The sequence below is a fragment of the Oncorhynchus kisutch genome, linkage group LG18 (assembly GCF_002021735.2).
Source record: "Oncorhynchus kisutch isolate 150728-3 linkage group LG18, Okis_V2, whole genome shotgun sequence".
NCBI lineage: Eukaryota > Metazoa > Chordata > Actinopteri > Salmoniformes > Salmonidae > Oncorhynchus > Oncorhynchus kisutch.
Window position 1 is genome coordinate 58,692,767 of NC_034191.2, and position 19,963 is coordinate 58,712,729.

Here is a 19,963-nt window from a genome sequence, read left to right on the forward strand (position 1 = left end):
CCATCTGCTCTACCGCATCCGCTCGCTGCTCTTTCAAAATGTCTGTCGCTGCCCCCAAGTCATGGAGAGAGAGCAAGAGTGAGAAAGAGCGAGAGCGAGACAGAGAGAGAGAGGGAGGGAGGGAGCACGACAGCAAAGGCAATGCAATTGTATTTGATTTATTTTACCTTGATTTAACTAGACAAGTCAGTTAAGAACAAATTCTTATTTTCAATGACGGCCTATGAACAGTGGGTTAACTGCCTTGTTCAGGGGCAGAACAACAGATTTTATCTTGCCAGCTCGGGGATTCCATCTTGCAACCTTTCTGTTACTAGTCCAACGCTCTAACCACTAGGCTGCCTGCCGAACAAAGGGAATACACAACCCTGTTCAACTACTCAACAATCGCCGTTTATCTTTTCTGATCTGTTGTGAGAACACAGTTTTGATGGAAGCATCATTAAACCTTACATTCTGTAATTAAAATAGCTTTATAGCAAACATAAGGCACGGTCAATGAATTCCTATAAAACACACGACGCCTCCCACAATCTACCAATAAAGAGATGTGGTGCCTGATTCACCACTGACATTAAACATCACAAAGCAAATATCAACAAGACAAACCTGATCCTCTGCATGTTGATTTATATGGCTGTATCCTGTGTGTGTGGGAAATGTCCTCTCTCGCTCTCCTCTCTGACAGCAGTATGCCTAAAGTAATGTACCATGTTACTCGCGCTATGATTTAGAACTGCACTGTAGTGGATGGGGCCTGGATGATGTGTTTATGGTGACACACACACACACACACACACACACACACACACAGTGTGCTTTATTTGCAGTAACTGTCAGCGGTGGAGCCCTGTCCTCTTAATCAGATTTTTATGAACATACTTGTATGGATTATTGAGATCCATGAAAGCGCCAGTCTCTCTCTCTCTGTGTGTGTGTGTGGCATAGCACCTTAACGCTAATGTGAAAAGGAGAGTAATGAAGCAGCTGTGTGCTAGTTTGCACTCTTTCATCTACACTACACACACACACACACACACTTAGGCAAGTTCTCGGGAGAAAGGGATAGAGAGACAGAAAGAGAAAGCGAGAGAAAGAGGGAGGGAGGGGGAAGAGAAGTATTGTGTCTCTATGATGGGATTCTTAATAAAGTAATGGTTGAGGAGTGAAGAGAAGAGAAGGAGTAACCAACGTCCCTGTTTTGTGGTTTTAGGTTTAAATAAAAATCAAATCACATTTTATTTTGATCACATGCTCCGAATATAACAGGTAGACCTTACCGTGAAATTCTTACTGACAAGCCCTTAACCAACAATGCAGTTGAAGAAATAAAGTTATGAAACAATGTACTAGAAAAAGTTTAAAAAACATAAAATTACACAATAAAATCACAATAACAAGGCTATATACAGGGGGTACCGGTACCGAGTCAAAGTGCAGTGGTAATTTGTACATGTAGATAGGGGTAAAGTGACTATCTATAGGTAATAAATAGTGTGTAGCAGCACTGTAAAAACAAAGGAGGGGGGGGTCAATGTAAATAGTTTGGGTGGCCATTTGATTAATTATGCAGCAATCTTATGGCTTGAGGGTAGAAGCTGTTAAGGAGCCATTTGGACCTAGACGTGGCGCTCCGGTACCGCTTGCCGTGCGGTAGTAGAGAGAACATTCAATGACTTGGACTTGGGTGACTGGAGTCTTTGACAATTTCTTGGGCCTTCCTCTGACATCTCCTACTGTATAGGTCCTGGATGTCAGGAAGCTTGGCCCCAAGGACGTACTGGGCCGTATGCACTACCTTCTGTATCGTCTTACAGTCGGATGCCGAGCAGTTCCCGTACCAGGTGGTGATGCAATCAGTCAGGATGCTCTCGATGGTGCAGCTGTAGAACGTTTTGAGAATCTCAGGACCCATGACAAATCTTTTCATTCTCCTGAGGGAGAAAAGGTGTTGTCGTGCCCTCTTCACGACTTGGTGTGTTTGGACCATGATAGGTTGTTGGTGATGTGGACACCAAGGAACTTGAAACTTTCGACCCGTTCCACGACAGCCCCGTCGATGTGAATGGGGGCATGTTTGGCCCTACCTTTTCCTGTAGTCTACAATCAGCTCCTTTGTCTTGCTCGCACAGAAGGAGAGGTTGTTTCACGTTGTCAGTGATCAGGCCTACCACTGTTGTGTCGTCAGCAAACTTAATGATGGTGTTGGAGTTGTGCTTGGCCATGCAGCCGTGGGTGAAGAGGGAGTACAGAAAGGCACGCACCCCTGAGGGGACCCCGTGGTAGATGTGTTGCTGCCTACCCTTACAACCTGGGGGCGGTCCGTCAGGAAGTCCAGGATCCTGTATTAGAGGGAGATGTTCAGTCCCAGGGTCCTTAGCTTAGTGATGAGCTTTGTGGGCACTATGGTGTTGAACGCTGAGCTGTAGTCAATGAACAGCATTCTCACATAGGTGTTCCTTTTGTCCAGGCGGGAAAGGGCAGTGTGAAGAGCAATTGAGATTGCGTCATCTGTGGATCTGTTGGGTGGTATAAGAATTGGAGTGGGTCTAGGGTTTTGATCATGATAGTGTTGATGTGACCTATGACCAGCCTTTCAAAGCACTTCATAGCTACTGACGTGAGAGCGGTAGTAATTTAGGCAGGGTACCTTCAATTTCTTGGGCACAGGGACTACGGTGGTCTGCTTGAAACATGTAGGTATTACAGACTCGGTCAGGGAGGGGTTGAAAACGTTAGTGACGACACTTGGCAGTAGGAATGCGCATGCTCTAAGTACACATCCTGGTAATCCGTCTGGCCCCACAGCCTTGTGAATGTTGACCTGTTTAAAGGTCTTGCTCACATCGGCTATGGAGCGCATGGGCAGCTCGAGGCTGGGTTTCCCTTTGTAATACGGTCACTGTGGGGATGACGTCATCGATGCACTTACAGTTGAAGTCTGAAGTTTACATACACCTTAGCCAAATACATGTGAAATGTCAGAATAATAGTAGAGAGAATGATATATTTCAGCTTTTATTTCATCACATTCCCAGTGAGTCAGAAATGTACATACACTCAATTAGTATTTGGTAACATTGCCTTTAAATTGTTTAACTTGGGTCAAATGTTGCGGGTAGCCTTCCACAAGCTTCCCACAATAAGTTGGGTGAATTTTGGCCCATTCCTCCTGACAGAGCTGGTGTAACCGAGTCAGGTTTGTAGGCCTCCTTGCTCACACACACTTTTTCAGTTCTGCCCACAAATTTTCTATAGGATTGAGGTCATGGCTTTGTGATGGCCACTCCAATACCTTGACTTTGTTGTCCTAAAGCCATTTTGCCAGAACTTTGGAAGTATGCTTGGGGTCATTGTCCATTTGGAAGACCCATTGCGACCAAGCTTTAACTTCCTGACTGATGTCTTGAGATGTTGCTTCCATATACTTTTCCTCCCTCATGATGCCATTTATTTCATGATGTGCACCAGTCCCTCCTACAGCAAAGCACCCTCACAACATGATGCTGACACCCCCATGCTTCACGGTTGGGATGTTGTTCTTCGGCTTGCAAGACCCCCTTTTTCCTCTAAACATAACGATGGTCATCATGGCCAAACAGTTCCATTTTTGTTTCCTCAGACCAGAGGACATTTCTCCAAAAAGTACGATCTTTGTCCCCATGTGCAGTTGCAAACCATAGTCTGGCTTTTTTATGGTGGTTTTGGAGCAGTGGCTACCTCCTTGCTGAGCGGCCTTTCAGGTTATGTCGATATAGGACTTGTTTTACTGTGGATATAGATTATTTTGTACCTGTTTCCTCTAGCATCTTCACAAGGTCCTTTGCTGTTGTTCTGGGATTTATTTGCACTTTCCGCACCCAAGTACGTTCATTTCTAGGAGACAGAACGTGTCTCCTTCCTGAGTGGTATGAAAGCTGCGTCGTCCCATGGTGAACGTGGTACCTTCATGCGTTTGGAAATTGTTCCCAAGGATGAACCAGACCTGTGGAGGTCCACCATTTTTTTCTGAGGTCTTGGATGATTTGTTTTAATTTTCCCATGATGTCAAGCAATGAGGCAGCGAGTTTCAAGGTAGGCCTTGAAATACATCCACAGGTACACCACCAATTGACTGAAATGATGTCAATTAGCCTATCAGAAGCTTCTAAAGCCATTAAATACATTTGGGGAATTTTCCAGGCTGTTTAAAGGCACAGTCAACTTAGTGTATGTAAACTTCTGACCCACTGGAATTGTGATACAGTGAATTATAAGTGAAATAATCTATCTGTAAACAATTGTTGGAAAAAGTACATGTGTCATGTACAAAGTAGATGTTCTAACAGACTTGCCAAAACTATAGTTTGTTAACAAGAAATGTGTGGAGTGGTTGAAAAACGAGTTTTATTGACTCCCACCTAAGTGTATGGAAATTTCCGACTTCAACTGTATTAATGAAGCTGGTGCCTGAGGTGGTGTACTCCTCAATGCCATTGGATGAATCCCAGAACATATTCCAGTCTGTGCTAGCAAAACAGCCCTCTAGCGTAGCATCCGCATCATGTGACCACTTCCGTATTGAACGAGTCACTGGTACCTCCTGCTTTAGATTTAGCTTGTAAGCAGGAATCAGGAGGATAGAATTATGGTCAGATTTGCCAAATGAAGAGGGCGAGGGAGAGCTTTGTATGCGTCTCTGTGTTTGGAGTAAAGGTTGTCTAGAGTTGTTTTTCCTCTGGTGGCACGTGACGTGCTGGTAGAAATGAGGTAAAACAGATTTAAGTTTCCCTCTATTAAAGCACGTCTTCTGGATGAGCATTTTCTTGTTTGCTTATGGCCTTATACAGCTCGATGAGTGTAGTCTCAGTGCCATCATCGGTGTGGTGGTAAATAGATGGCAACGAATAATATAGAGGATAGAGTTAGGGTAAACACAGAGACAGATTGAGTGCTATAGGGTAAAGTTAGGGTTAAAGCCTAAACCCTTGTGTCTGCCAGGCCACTCAGATGACAGGGAGACTGTCAGACCTGCTGAATGGAGGGTGTAGGAGGGCAGGACACTATCCTTACTATCCTCACCATCTGTTGCCAGACAGGGAAAGTCACCCCAGAACTGCTTACATAAAAGTGTGTGTGTGTGTGTGTGTGTGTGTGTGTGTGTGTGTGTGTGTGTGTGTGTGTGTGTGTGTGTGTGTGTGTGTGTGTGTGTGGTATCCCATGTGTGGGTCTGAGAGATAATGTGTATCCAATGTCAGATAGGAGAGTGGTAGACAAACCAACCCCTGGAGAAGGTCTGTGTTAATGTGACTTGGAGGAAGGGCCAGTCCAGTCCAAACCTCTTGCGTCCCAAATAGCACCATATTCCCTACATAGTGCACTACTTTTGACCATGGTCCAACAGGTACTGGTGAAAAGTAGTGCACTATGTAGGGAATAAGGTGCCATTGTGGACGCATACCATATCTACTGGTGATCCTAAGGGGACTGGGCTCTATAATGGCTGCATGGTCAGAGGACAGACAGGGGAGGAGAGGCAGGATAATACTGTTTACCTGATAAAACACTAGACAGACAAACACACAGAGACGTCCCCCTGACCTGCCTTAAATCAGCCCTTCCCCAAAACAAAGGGAGCCTGCTGGCCAGGGGTGGGAGGGATGTGTGTGGGGTGGGAGGGATAAGTCTGGAGCAAGTTCATGTAGATCCCTATGGTACTGACAATGAGGTCCAAGACAGAAGGTCACAGACAAAGGGGTAACATTGAGCTGGTGTTGATGGGAGTGTGGATAGCCCTAATACGGCTGAAGACTCCATTATTATGGGCTACTTCCATATCAGAGGTGTGAAAAGTAGGGTAGGGATGGTGTGGACAAGTGATTGGTGATGTGAGTAAATTTGACAATTGATTAACTTACCACTTCTCTAGGTAGATAGGAGTCCTCTTGGCGTAGGACTAGCAGACTGACTGTTCCGCCCATGGGGGTGATCCTGAGTAGAGCTACCACCTCCTCCTGACTCCTCCCATTCAGGTCTACCCCATTCACCTGGACACACACACACAAACAGGTAGATATAGGGGATGTATTAATACATGTTACTAACTTGTGTTACATGTGCTACTGCCTGGTACTGTCTTGAAACAATTACTAATTCCATTCTACACATAATCATTCTCTGTTTTCATAGAGGAGCTGTGACTGCCTGACATCTATAAATATGGGGTATTTCTAAGAGCGGACATTTTCCAATTACATAGTCTATGATTTTCATGTCATTCTGATTGGACTGTTGACACAAGATTATTACGTTCATTTCCCTATGTTTAGCCACTCAGAGCCCAAGGTAAACAGCCCTACAGGTACTCCACTCTGTGATTTGAAGGGATACTTCGTAATTTTGCCAACAATGCGCTCTATCTACTTCACCAGAGTCAGATTAACTCGTGTATACCCTTTTTATGTCTCTGTGTCCAGTATGAAGGAAATTGGAGGTAGTGTCGCAAGCCAATGCTAACTAGTGTTAGCGCAATGACTAGAAGCATGCCAGCAGATATTCATAGACTCAATCATTGCACTAACGCTAGTTCACACTTGTGCTAGTTAGCAACTTCCTTCAAACTGCACGAAGAGACAAAAATGTTATCCACAATTTCACTTGAAGGCTATAGGCGTCACTACATACACCCTGGTTCGAATCCAGTCATTGAAAATAAGAATTTGTTATAAACTTACTTGCCTAGTAAAAAAAAAAAAACATTAAATAAAAAAACTCTGGGGAAGTAGATAAAGGGCCCCATTGCCAAAATACCAAAGTATCCCTTTAAGACTCTTTTCAATGGCAAAGCCCATTCAATCAGCCTTTGTGTCTTAAGCATATCGGGTAATGCCATTGGCGTAGACACAACAGTCATGAATGACATAAGACATAAAGGCTTAAAGGTGTTTTATTCCATATCACATAAAACCATGTTGATTGGATGTCTCAGAACAAAATTCCAAATCTATGGAAGGAAGAGGACAACGTAAGGGTTGGAGCATGACAAGGGTAATGAAGAGGAAGGGGTGAAGTAGGAGGAAGAAATAGCCAGAAGAAAGAGACTTCATTAATTCTGCCTCTCACCTCTTGCAGCTGGTCGCCAGCCTTCAGGCGGCCATCTTGGATAGCAGCACCCCGAGCCAGGATGTTCTTGACATAGATGGGGGCGGAGCCTCCTATGGGGACGTCACGTGATGTGATGCTGAATCCAAGACCCTCAGGACCTGCAGGAGGAACATAATACACCAAACATAGTTAAATAAATACAAATATATTAAATTAATTATATTCTATTCTATTCTAAAAGCGCATCAGGAACCAAATGTGGAAGGACAACTTTATTTATGGCTTTGACCATCATGTCAAACCTGTCAAACTACAGTATTTAATAAGTAATCTCAAATGTATTGGTTTGCACGGTCTTCTATTGGTGAAAGAATGGGCATGCAGCTTAGGTTGTGGTTCAACATACAAAATAAGCATGAAATCTCCAAAGTGTCGAAATATAAGTCAAATCTATTAACCAAAATCGTGTGTTTGTGATAAATGTGTACTTTATACATGTGTGTGTAAGGACAGCGGGACCACAGATGTGACATGCTTGAATTTAAAACTGGTTGCAGACAAGAATAGCAGCACGCAGAGTAAAGGTTTCTGTCAGTTTGTGTGCAGTCTTTATTCTCCCTTTCTGTGGAGTGTCCACAGGCATTAGACACAGATAATGGTCAGCAATGGGGTGAGAGGATCCTCTGCCTCCACCCATAACACAGCATCAGATGCTTTTGATACACCACATATCAGACCAAATACAGTTTGCTAGCGAAAACATTACTAAATGTTAGAAAACAATGTTAAAGGTTCAGACATCATAGCTCTGTAAAGATGTTTCCTCCCAAGTTCTGACAATGGCCTTTATACAGTTCTAAATTACTATATATGTGTCCCAAATGGCACCATATTCCCTATGTAGCGTACTACTTTTGATCAGAGCCCTATAAATGTGCACTATGTAGGGAATATGGTGCCATTTGGGACACATATTATAAATTGCCAGACGGGGAAGGCAGGGAAAGTCAATAATAGCCTACAAAAGGGGAATATCCACACTGACCTTATCGACCGACCAACCCTACACTGTCTGCCCAATAAAGGATTGGTCAGAAGTAGTGGGCCCTGGTCAAAAGTAGTGCACGATAAAGTGAATAGGATGTCATTTAGAAAGCAACCAAAAGCATTGCCAAATGCCAGTAAGGATATGAATGACATTTCTACTTTTAGATGGGGAAGAATGGTTCCACTCAGTGAGTCAGTGAGATGTGTCCCTTCCTGGTAAACAAGTTATCCGTTAATATGTGTAACCGGCAGAGTGGCGGGTGTGTTGTTAGTTGAAGCCTTCCTGACAGTAGAGTGATTAGTATTCTTGTTGAAGAGATTGTTCATTTTACTGGCCTGTCATTCACTGTCTGATCGCTCATCATGACCTATTTTCTCCTCTCTTCAGTGTCTCGCTGGTTGATACCGACGGACTGACTGTGTGTATGTGTGTGTGCATATGCGTGATGTTTTTGCCTCACTAGCACTAAGATGAAGCAGCAAGAAAACACACTACCCAGCAACTTTGGGTGTATTCTATATTCAGAAATGAAGATTTAGATCTTGGAACAAAGAGGGCTACACACCACAACATGAGAATGTTGCTGACAAAGAGCTGCCAACAAAGTTAAGTCATTGAATATATTGAGGTTATTTCTTTCCTGCCAATACAGCAGGAAGAACGCTCTTTACTTATTATAGAGTTCTGTAAACTAAATGGATAGATAGGCACATCCCAGTTAGACTAACTAAGATCCTTTCTGCACTCGTAGCCGGTGTCTGCTAATACGGCAACTGCCCCTACTGCTGTCTGGGATCCTCAGTGTGTACGTACAGTAGTGGAATTGGTTGCATCAAAAATGGCTCTCTATTGTCTTTATAGAACCTAGAGCATAGTCTGAATCTGCTGGTCTGTGAAGACCACTATCCTCTACCCTTCTGTTCTGGCAATTCCAATCCATTCAATTTCTCCAATCAGTCTACTTAGCCGAATCAAACTCTACATTCTAAGATCTCATCGTTAAGGGCTTCCATTCAGGCAATTAGCAGAATGCATCTCTCTCTAATAGCACTGGCTGTAATTAACTAGCATACTGACGTCTTTATTTGGGGGTAATAGAAGCTTTTTGGATTAGCACTACCAGTCCTCTGCCATCCCAGCAAAAATGGGCTTTTCATTTATCTGACTTTATCTGCATTTACAGCACTTATATTAAGCCTCGCAATTAAGTGAGTTACCATTTTATTTTCAGGAGAAATTGACAAACAGACAAACAATTTTTAAAAAAAGTGCGACAAAAAAAAGTCCGACAAAGCTAAACCTGATAAAAAATGTATATTGAACGCAGTAAGTACAGAAATAGCTTGCTCACTGCGAAATGAATATCCAATTAGTAAGTGACAACTGTGTGAAATTTGTGACAGCAACTCTGTGAGCTTATTACAGTATTATAGACACTATGTCCAGGGACGTCCTACGATCTGTGTAGAAGAATCCCTTACCGTCTAATGGCTCCTGTGTAGCTTGTGAGCCTGATAGAGCAAAACGTGAATCTCAGCTTTTCATAGATAGCTTTTAATAGTTTGTAGCTGAAACCGTTCGGACACGACAGGTATTTTTTGTATAAAAGACCAGGTCCCTTCTGGATCAGCCCTGGTCTCCCACAATGGTTAGAAGTCCAAAACACACCGGTAAGGTGGGACACATTGGGTTAAGTCTGAATCCCGTATCCGATAAGCCAATTAGGTAGCAAACATGAGGAGACGTAGAATGAGTCTTAATGGGCTGTGTCGGTCTGTCCTTTTGGCTGCATTATTTGATTAAGACACTTTTGCTAATTTCCCAGCAAGGAAGGACGGGGGGGGGTCTCTCTCTCCCTTTCCCTCTGCCTCTCCTGCTGCCTCTCTCTCCCTCCCCCTTGAAAATGGTCTCTGAATACTGCAAATGGACAGTTAATTTTGAATTTGATAGGTTCCCTTACGAAAAAAACAACATGAATTCACATGTGGAAAATCATGTGTCAATAACTGAGTTCAGTTGGATTCCTACACTTTGGACTTCAAAGTAAATCTCAGCTTTGTTAAAAATACACAATAAAAACTATTATATTTATCATAGTGATTCAGGAGAAACAGCAGAAAAGATCAGCTTGTGAGTTCAGCTTGGGAGAGATTGTGAGTTCAAATCCCAGGTGGGCTAATTTTGAAAAGTCAGCACAAAGTGATCATGTCAAACATTGTAATATCGATAAAAGATGTGTACAACAGTGTATCACTTACCTTAAAACCCTATTTCATTTCATCCCTTATGAAAACATGTGAAATATGCAGTTTCACATGTGAAATAGCTGTGTTCACATGTTGAGCTGAAATGTTCATGTTAAAACAAAAGAGACATGCGAGGTCAGTTTTTTTACATGTGAAACCCTATGTTCGTATGTATTACATTTAGAGTTCACATTATAACACATGCTTTCACCTCGTGAAAAACACTCACATGTAAAAGCTCACTTTCACATGTGGAATTTGCACTTTCAGGGGTGAAAAATGTTCACGTGAAAATCGAACTCAGATGTGGAACTGAATTTTCATATGTAAAAAAAAAAAAATCACATTTCTAAATATAATTTGCAATTCTACAAGTGAAAAACAAGTACATGTTGTCACGTGCAGTTCCATGCTATCACATTCATACATTTTGCATCCCCATGTTCACATCAAATTTCATTGGACACATACACATGGTCAGCAGATGTTAATGCAAGTGTAGCGAAATGCTTGTGCAATAATATCTAACAAGTAATCAAACAAATTCATATCAACCAAATTATTCACACAAATGTAAAGGGATGTATAAGAATATGTACATATGAATATATGGATGAGCGATGGCCGTGCGGCATAGGCAAGATGCAGTAGATGGTATAGAATACAGTACATACAGTTGAAGTCAGAAGTTTACATACACCTTAGCCAGATACATTTCAACTCAGTTTTCCACAATTCCTGACATTTAATCCTAGTAAAAATTCCCTGTCTTCGGTCAGTTAGGATCACCACTTTATTTTAAGAATGTGAAATGTCAGAATAATAGTATAGAGAATGATTCATTTCAGCTTTAACTTCTTTCATTACAATCCCAGTGGGTCAGAAGTTTACATGCACTCAATTAGTATTTGGTAGCATTGCCTTAAAATTGTTTAACTTGGTCAAACATTTTGGGTAGCCTTCCACAAGATTGGAGTTTTGGCTCATTCCTCCTTCAGATCTGGTGTAACTGAGTCAGGTTTGCAGGCCTCCTTGCTAGCACACACTTTTTCAGTTCTGCCCACAAATGTTCTATAGAATTGAGGTCAGGGCTTTGTGATGGCCACTCCTATACCTTGACTTTATTGTCCTTAAGCCATTTTGCCACAACTTTGGAAGTATGCTTGGGGTCATTGTCCATTTGGAAGACCCATTGTGACCAAGCTTTAACTTCCTGACTGATGTCTTGAGATGTTGCTTCAATATATCCACACGAGGACATTTCTCCAAAAGTACGATCTTTGTCCCCATGTGCAGTTGCAAACCATAGTCTGGGTGTTTTATGGTGGTTTTGGAGCTTTGGCTTCTTCCTTGCTGAGCGGCCTTTCAGGTTATGTCGATATAGGACTCATTTTAATGTGGATATAGATAACTTTGTACCTGTTTCCTCCAGCATCTTCACAAGGTCCTTTGCTGTTGTTCGGCAATTGCACTTTTCGCAACAAAGTATGTTAATCTCTAGGAGACCGAATGCGTCTCCTTCCTGTGCGGTATGACGGCTGTGTGGTCCCATGGTGTTCATACTTGCGTACTATTGTTTGTACAGATGAACGTGGTACATTCAGGCATTTGGAAATTGCTCCCAAGGATGAACCAGACTTGCGGAGGTCTATAATAATTTTTCTGAGGTCTTGGCTGATTTTTCTTGATTTTCCCATGATGTCAAGCAAAGAGGCACTGCGTTTGAAGGTAGGCCTTCAAATACATCCACAGGTACACCTCCAATTGACTCAGATGATGTCAATTAGCCTATCAGAAGCTTCTAAATCCATGACATAATTTTCTGTAATTATCCAAGCTGTTTAAAGGCACAGTCAACTTAGGGTATGTTAACTTTTGACCCATTGGAATTCTGATACGGTGAATTAAAAGTGAAATAATCTGTCTGTAAACAATTGTTGGGAAAATTACGTGTCATGCTTGGCAAAACTATAGTTTGTTAATTAACAATAAATTTGTGGTGGGTGAAAAACAAGTTTTAATGACTCCAGCCTAAGTGTTTGTAAATTTCCGACTTCAACTGTACATATGAGATGAGTATGAGATGAGTAATGTCGGATATGTAGACATTATTAAAGTGGCGTTAGTTTAAGTAACTAGTGATACCTTCATTAAATGTATTAAAGTGGCCAGAGATTTGAGTCTGTATGTTGGCAGCAGCCACTCTATGTTAGTGATGGCTGTTTAACAGTCTGATGGCATTGAGACAGAAGCTGTTTTTCAGTCTCTCTGTCCCAGCTTTGATGCACCTGTACTGGCCTCGCCTTCTGGATGATAGCGGGGTGAACAGGCAGTGGCTCGGGTGGTTGTTGTCCTTGATTATCTTTTTGGACTTCCTGTGACATCGGGTGCTGTAGGTGTCCTGGAGGGCAGGTAGTTTGCCCCTGTGATGCGCTGCGCAGACCGCACTACCATCTGGAGAGCCTTGCGGTTGTGGGTGGAGCAGTTGCCATACCAGGCAGTGATACAGCCCGACAGGATGCTCTCGATTGTGCATCTGTAAACGTTTATGAGGGTTTTAGGTGACAAGCCAAATTTCTCCAGCCTCCAGAGGTTGAAGAGGCACTGTTGGACCCAGTTGCACAGGGCGGGGTTGAGACCCAGGGTCTCGAGCTTAATGATGAGTTTGGAGGGTACTATGGTGTTAACTGCTGAGCTATAGTCAATGAACAGCATTCTTACATAGGTATTATTTTTGTCCAGATGGGATAGGGCAGTGTGCAGTGTGATGGCGATTGCATCGTCAGTGAACCTATTGGGACGGTAAGCAAAATGTAGTGGGTCTAGGGTGGCAGGTAAGGTGGAGGTGATATGATCCTTGACTAGTCTCTCAAAGCACTTCATGATGACAGATGTCATTTAGTTCAGATACCTTAGCTTTTTTGGGAACAGGAACAATGGTGGCCATCTTGAAGCATGTGGGGACAGCAGACGGATAGGGATTGATTGAATATGTCCGTAAACACACCAGCCAGCTGGTCTGCACATGCTGCGAGGACGCGGCTAGGGATGCCGTCTGGGCCGGCAGCCTTGCAAGGGTCAACACGTTTAAATGTTTTACTCACGTTGGCCACGGTGAATCAGAGCCCACAGGCTTTGGTAGCAGGCCGTTGTTTAATTTGTCTGGGAGCAAGACGTCGATGTCCACGACGGGGCTGGTTTTTCTTTTTGTAATTGGTGATTGACTGTATTTGAGCTGTTGAATTGCGACTCTACTTTGTCTCTATACTGATGCTTTGCTTGTTTGATTGCCTTGCGGAGGGAATAGCTACACTGTTTGTATTTGGTCATGTTTCCAGTCGCCTTGCCATGATTAAAAGTGGAGGTTTGCGCTTTCAGTTTTGCGCGAATGCTGCCATCAATCCACGATTTCTGGTTAGGGAAGGTTTTAATAGTCACATCACCGATGCACTTGCTAATAAACTCGCTGAGTTAGCGTATATGTCAATGTAGTTGTCTGAGGCTACCCGGAACATATCCCAGTCCACGTCATCGAAGCAATCTTGAAGCTTGGAATCCAATTGGTCAGACATGTGTTGGACAGACCTGAGCATGGGCGTTTCCTGTTTTAGTTTCTGTCTATAGGCTGGGAGCAACAAAATTAAGTCATGGTCAGATTTCCTGAAGGGAGGGCGGGGGAGGGCTTTGTATGGATTGCGGAAGTTAGAGTAGCAATAATCCAGAATGGCACCAGCTCGTGTAGCGCATTCAATATGCTGATAGAATTTAGGAAGCCTTGTTCTCAGATTAGCTTTGTTAAAATCCCCTGCTACAATAAATGCAACCTCAGGATATATGGTTTCCAGTTTACATAAGAGTCCAGTGAAGTTCTTTCAGGGCCGTCGAGATATCTGCTTGGGGGGATTTACATGGCTGTAACTATAATCGATGAGAATTCTATTGGTAGATAATGCAGTCAGAATTTGATTGTAAGGAATTCTAGGTCAGGTGAACAAAAGGACTTGAGTTCCTGTATGTTGTTATGATTACACCATGAGTCATTAATTATGGGGAATACACCCCCACCCTTCTTCTTACCAGAGAGATGTTTGTTTCTGTCGGCGTGATGCATGAAGAAACTGGGTGGCTGTACCGACTCTGACAACATGTCAGCCATGTTTCCGTGAAACAGAGAATGTTACAATCTCTGATGTCTTTCTGGAAGGCAACCCCTGCCCTAATTTTGTCCCCTTGTTGTCTAGAGACTGGACATTGGCGAGTAATTGTTTTGGGTCGGCCTCTGGGATAAGATCCCATGTCCAGGGTGGAAGTCCGAACAAAGGATCCCCTTCTGGAAAGTCGTATTCCTGGTCGTAATGTTGGTGAATTGACGTTGCTCTGATATCCAATAGTTCTTCCCGGCTGTATGTAGTAACACTTGAGATTTTCTGGGCTAACAATGTAAGAAATAATACATAAAAAAAAAAAATACTGCAATTTCCTAAGGACTAGAAGCGAGGCAACCATCTCCGTCGGCACCATTTCTTGATTATATTTCCCGATATCAAGTTTTCACCTGCTCAAATGTGTAGTTTCATGTTACCACATGTTGCTTTTACATGTTGTTACATGTTATCACATTAACTTCACATAAGATCACATGAAATTCATGTGGTTTTTCCAGGATTGTACATAATCTTGTGTAATTTGTCATCACATGAGTCTCATAACGGTTCATGAAAGCTTACAAGTGGGACAATGCAGCACTCGAGCCAGTTAAATTGTCTAAGAAATATATTCTGACATTTGTATAAGAATTATGGGATTCATTTTGAGTTAAAACACAAACCGGTCTGCCTAGTGCAAATAAACCAAACTCCTGGCACTGGGCTTTCTCTGGACTAAACCCAACAAATAAACCAAACTCCTGGCACTGGGCTTTCTCTGGACTAAACCCAACAAATAAACCAAACTCCTGGCACTGGGCTTTCTCTGGACTAAACCCGACAAATAAACCAAACTCCTGGCACTGGGCTTTCTCTGGACTAAACCCGACAAATAAACCAAACTCCTGGCACTGGGCTTTCTCTGGACTAAACCCGACAAATAAACCAAACCCCTGGCACGGGGCAGTCATTTTGTTGTGTGTGTGTGTGTGTGTGTGTGTGTGTGTGTGTGTGTGTGTGTGTGTGTGTGCGTGCGTGCGTGCGTGCGTGCGCACTAGGCCCTGTGTGTGTAGAGGGCGCAGCAGCAGGTCGAATTCATCATCTAACCCTCACAGTAATAAGCAAGAAATTAAACACACGTAGCATTGCCACGTACAAAACCCCTTCAAATCCGCTGTTTACGCTGGGGATTTCTGTGAACATATATTGCAGCGATATGAGATGGCGGCTCCCAGAGAGCATGCTGCTTTTAGCCTAAGCCTCCTGCTGCCCTCGCCGTGCGCTAGTATTCCCTGAAGCTATTTCTCTATGCCCCGTGAAACCTTTCTACGCTCAACATCTGCTTCATCAGACAGCCTGTACTGAGTGTGTGTGTGTGTGAGTGTGTTGGTGTTGGACATAATAGACCTTTCTGGTTTGCTTTTCTGCTACAGAGGCCTGTGAATATCTCACACAGTTGTGCCCTGCCTGTTGTAGTTAATTGCATCTTTACGGCTTGCTTCTCCAACTGTGAATGCTAATAGAATTGAATGCAAGCACCATCTGAGAGGGCTAATTTCACCCTTTTCTTTTAACATGCTGAGAAAAGTCTGATAACGGCATTAGGGCAGAACAACGTGCCAAAACAAAGTAAGAAAGAGAGACATGGAGAAATAGGAGAGGGAGAGAAAGACGGGGAGAGAGCGGGAGAGAGATATGAAGTGACGTTTGTAAGCAGCATTCAGCATACCTCATTCTACCATCCACCTTTTGAAGTCTGTCACACTCAAAGGAGGACAAAACGGTTCTTGGAGTGTGTGTGTGTGTGCAGGTGTGTGTGTGTGTGTGCGTGCGTGTAGGTGTGTGCGTGTAGATGTGTACGTGTGTGTGTGCGTGTGTATCCCTAGTGCTCTCCTCCCCAGAGTGGTGTGTGCAGCTAAGATGCTGCTGTGATGCAGAACAAATGAGATTTGGGCCTGTACGTGAGTTAGTGGAGCAGTGCTGGATAGACAGTCCTTCACAATGAAATATCAACACTTTGAAGTCTCTAACAGTATTAGTTACACAACACTCATCTCAACTGTAGCTAGGATAAGAACGGACACTTGAGAGATATCATCTCTTATTGAAGTGAATTAAAGGACCTTTGAAAGCCCTATGAATATACCCCAAAAAATAATATGTATAGTTTCACAATAATAGTGTTTGGTTGTTTGTGTTTGTGTTTGTGTGTGCATTCTGCATGCCTGCATGTGTTTACCTTTCTTCAGCTGGATGTTCAGTCTCCGGCCGGTTTTCTTTAAGTAGCCTGCAGTAGGGTTGGCACTAACTCTCCTCTGCAGGGATGGAGAGGGGGCCGAGGAGACGTTGTTGCTTCCGCTGTGAGGTAGCGAGGTGGAGAAGCGCTGGTCTGGTACACGCGGTGGTAGAGGACCATGGTTCTGGTGTTTGATGTTGGGGATGGGAATGGGGTGTGGTCTTGACCTGGAGGACATCCTCTGTGGGTTGTGGTCCAACCCCACCCCCCCGTGAACCAGCAGACTACCCCTTTCCCCGGGCTGCGGGGCCTGGGGGTCCGAGGCCTGGCTGGAGGTGAAGCTTCCCCGGTTACCCCTCTCCCCCCTCGGACATGGGGGGCTAAGCTCCTCCTGGGAGAGCTGCTCATACTGGCTCTTCATGGAAGCTGGGACCACATGGAACAGAATGACAGGAGAACGCATGGCCTGCCTGAACATGTTCTGGGCTCTGGAGTAGAGAGGAGACGAGTCAGCAACACACATCATTACATTAGTGAGGGCATGATAAGAACATGAGCTAATGCACTTTTATCAGTGTACTAAAACAGATAGAGAGAGGTCAAGAAGAGAAGTGAAGAAGAGGCATCATACAAATCATTACATTAGCTATAGCTTGATAATAACAAAAGGTAATGTACAGTGTGATATGGCAGCATATTGATAGAGAGAGAGGCTACACAGACGTGAAGAGGAGAGGTCAAAAGGTCAACGTGGATAACCATAGGCTAATAGTAGCGAAGCACTGGAGAAGAAGCTAATTCAGAGATTCCATTAGCTAGATACTGTATGCGCTGTGTAAACGGCAGCATAGTCTCAGGAGGAGGATGAGGTGAGACGTTGAACCACAATGAGATTCAGCCAGTCAACATTATACATTCAAATATCTATCAAATAATTGTGTGTGTTTGTGTATGGAAAGGGTTTATGGGTGAAGCCACTGTTCACTAGACTGTAAAATGATAAAACAACAAGGAAGATGATGATGGGCGACGTGTAGTAAACACAACAAAGTCGCCGCACATACAAAGACTTGTACTTTATACAGAATGGACAAACTCCTGTATTAGTTTGGAACCAAATAAGAAAAGCCGCTTTTTTTCCCCCCCTCTCTCTGATGCGGCATTGTTTTGTCCTGAGCTCAGACGCCACTTAGCATATAGATAGTCTGGCCTGGAGCAGCCCCATCGGTCCCACGGCATAAGAGGATAAGGGCCTTCAGTGTGTTTGTGCGCGTGCGTGCGTGTGTATGTGAGTAGCGTAGCAAAGGATGATGTGATAGCCAACAATCCCCCCCTCGCGTTCTCAGCCTCTCCATTATCACGCCCATGATACCGCATTGAACCCGTCCAAATGAGTTATTGACAATCGCTAAGCCGCTTCCGCCATTATAAACAGCACTTCATTTGGAGCTCTTTCACCTCAGTGCGGAGCGGAGTGTGCCGAGACACTTCTTTGGGATTTTGTCCTTCATTCTTATGTTAATTTCTCCCTCAAATCACGTGAACTGCAGCAGCCTACGGTGGGTAATGAGAGGCACAGTGACACTCCAGTAATCAGACGACGAGGAGACAGCAGCTCAGCTTTCTGATTGAATAATAAATTACCCCATCAATGCATCATTACATTTAGTTAGATTAACCGCTTCTAAATATTTATCCATGCAAAACAATCCAATAAGATTATAATATCACTTGGAATTATCTCCATACGGTGCAGTGCACAATCAAGGAGAGTAGAGAGATTGTAAAAAGTGATTTACTTCGCCACTAGAATCATATTGTGGTGTGGTCACGTTTGTGAATGCCGGTGAGAGCTGTGAGCCATGTGTATGTGGAGCGATACAAAACATTTCTCCCTTGAGGATTTGGTTTGCAAAGTACAAATACACCTCTTTCACGGCAGAGAGGCCAGGGAGGTAGTGTGGATGTTTACCAATGAAAAGTCAAGCACAATATTTACTATTGCCAAACACTTCAGTGGCTTGCCAAGTCTAGATGAATGAATTAACAATGTAGCTAGCTAAGTAAGTACAACAGTTTTGAGTTTTGAATGCTGGGCCAGGTAAGAACTGTTGCCAAACTTAATCACAAAGTTTATTTAGAAAATGTGAAAATGCTTTGTTATAAAGATATAATCTAACAGAACACAAGAAGGTACTGTATGTTTGATGACCAGTGTATTAATTAACACAACGTACACGTAGTGTCCCCTCCACATGTACTCTCTGTATAGCCTATAGCCAGGCAGACCCTACCACATCAACAGACACCCCATCGGGCCGCACCCTAAGACAGCTAACCGTGAATCCTGAAAGCTCCATCCTAGCCAGCACTAAACCAGGCAGGAGCTCTTCCTAATGGGCAGGATATCAGTCAGGGCAACCTCCTTCCACATGCTTGCTTTGGGTCAGGGTCTGGACAAAATGCAATATATTTCTCATCTCTGGAAAAGACAGAACTAATATGACTCTAAAGCTGTGTTAGTGTGTGTGTCCCCTCCTAGCTCCATGTTGCGATGGCCTTGTATCTTCAATCCACTTTAGGAAATGAAAAGTAGCAATAAATCAATAGAACAGAGGAAGGTGAGGCTCAGGCGCTAAGGTATATTAACCTCTCTAGGCTAGGGGGCGGTATTTTCACGTCCGGATGAAAAGCGTGCCCAAAGTAAACTGCCTGCTACTCAGGCCCAGAGTCTAGGATATGCATATTATTAGTAGATTTGGATAGAAAACACTCTGAAGTTTCTAAAACTGTTTGAATGATGTCTGAGTATAACATAACATTATTTGGCAGGCGAAACCCAGAGGACAAACCATTCAGGATGGTTTGAGGCGACAGCGTTTTCAATGGGGTTTCTATGTGGATCTATATTTCTAAGGCACTTGCTTGCAGTTCCTATCGCTTCCACTGAATGTCAGCAGTCTTTAGAAATTGGTTGATGTTTTTTCTTTGTGTAATGAAGAAGTAGGATTGTTCAGCACGAGGGTCAAGTCTAGTGTGCTGTTGTGGTTGGGGCACGTGAACTGAAAGCTTAGTTTCTATTCGCTATTGAACACAGTTTATCCCGTCTTAAATTTGATCGTTTATTTATGTAAAAAAATACCTAAAGGTGCATTAGGAAAGTTGTTTGAAATGTTTGGACAAAGATTACAGGTAACTTATTAGA

The 19,963-nt window shown here is 43.4% G+C and overlaps 1 protein-coding gene across 3 annotated transcripts in view; it reads right to left on the bottom strand.

Moving 5' to 3' along the window:
* The window catches only part of LOC109908714 (partitioning defective 3 homolog), a 536,862-nt gene that overhangs the window by 263,023 nt on the left and 253,876 nt on the right, over positions 1 to 19,963 (bottom strand). For all 3 annotated transcript variants that reach the window (XM_031796385.1, XM_031796386.1, XM_031796384.1), the window contains exons 9-11: positions 16,762 to 17,246; positions 7,102 to 7,241; positions 5,898 to 6,026 (exon numbers count right to left, since the gene is read on the bottom strand). In XM_031796385.1, coding sequence (XP_031652245.1) covers positions 5,898 to 6,026; positions 7,102 to 7,241; positions 16,762 to 17,246 — 754 coding nt within the window. The remainder of the gene's footprint in view (positions 1 to 5,897; positions 6,027 to 7,101; positions 7,242 to 16,761; positions 17,247 to 19,963) is intronic.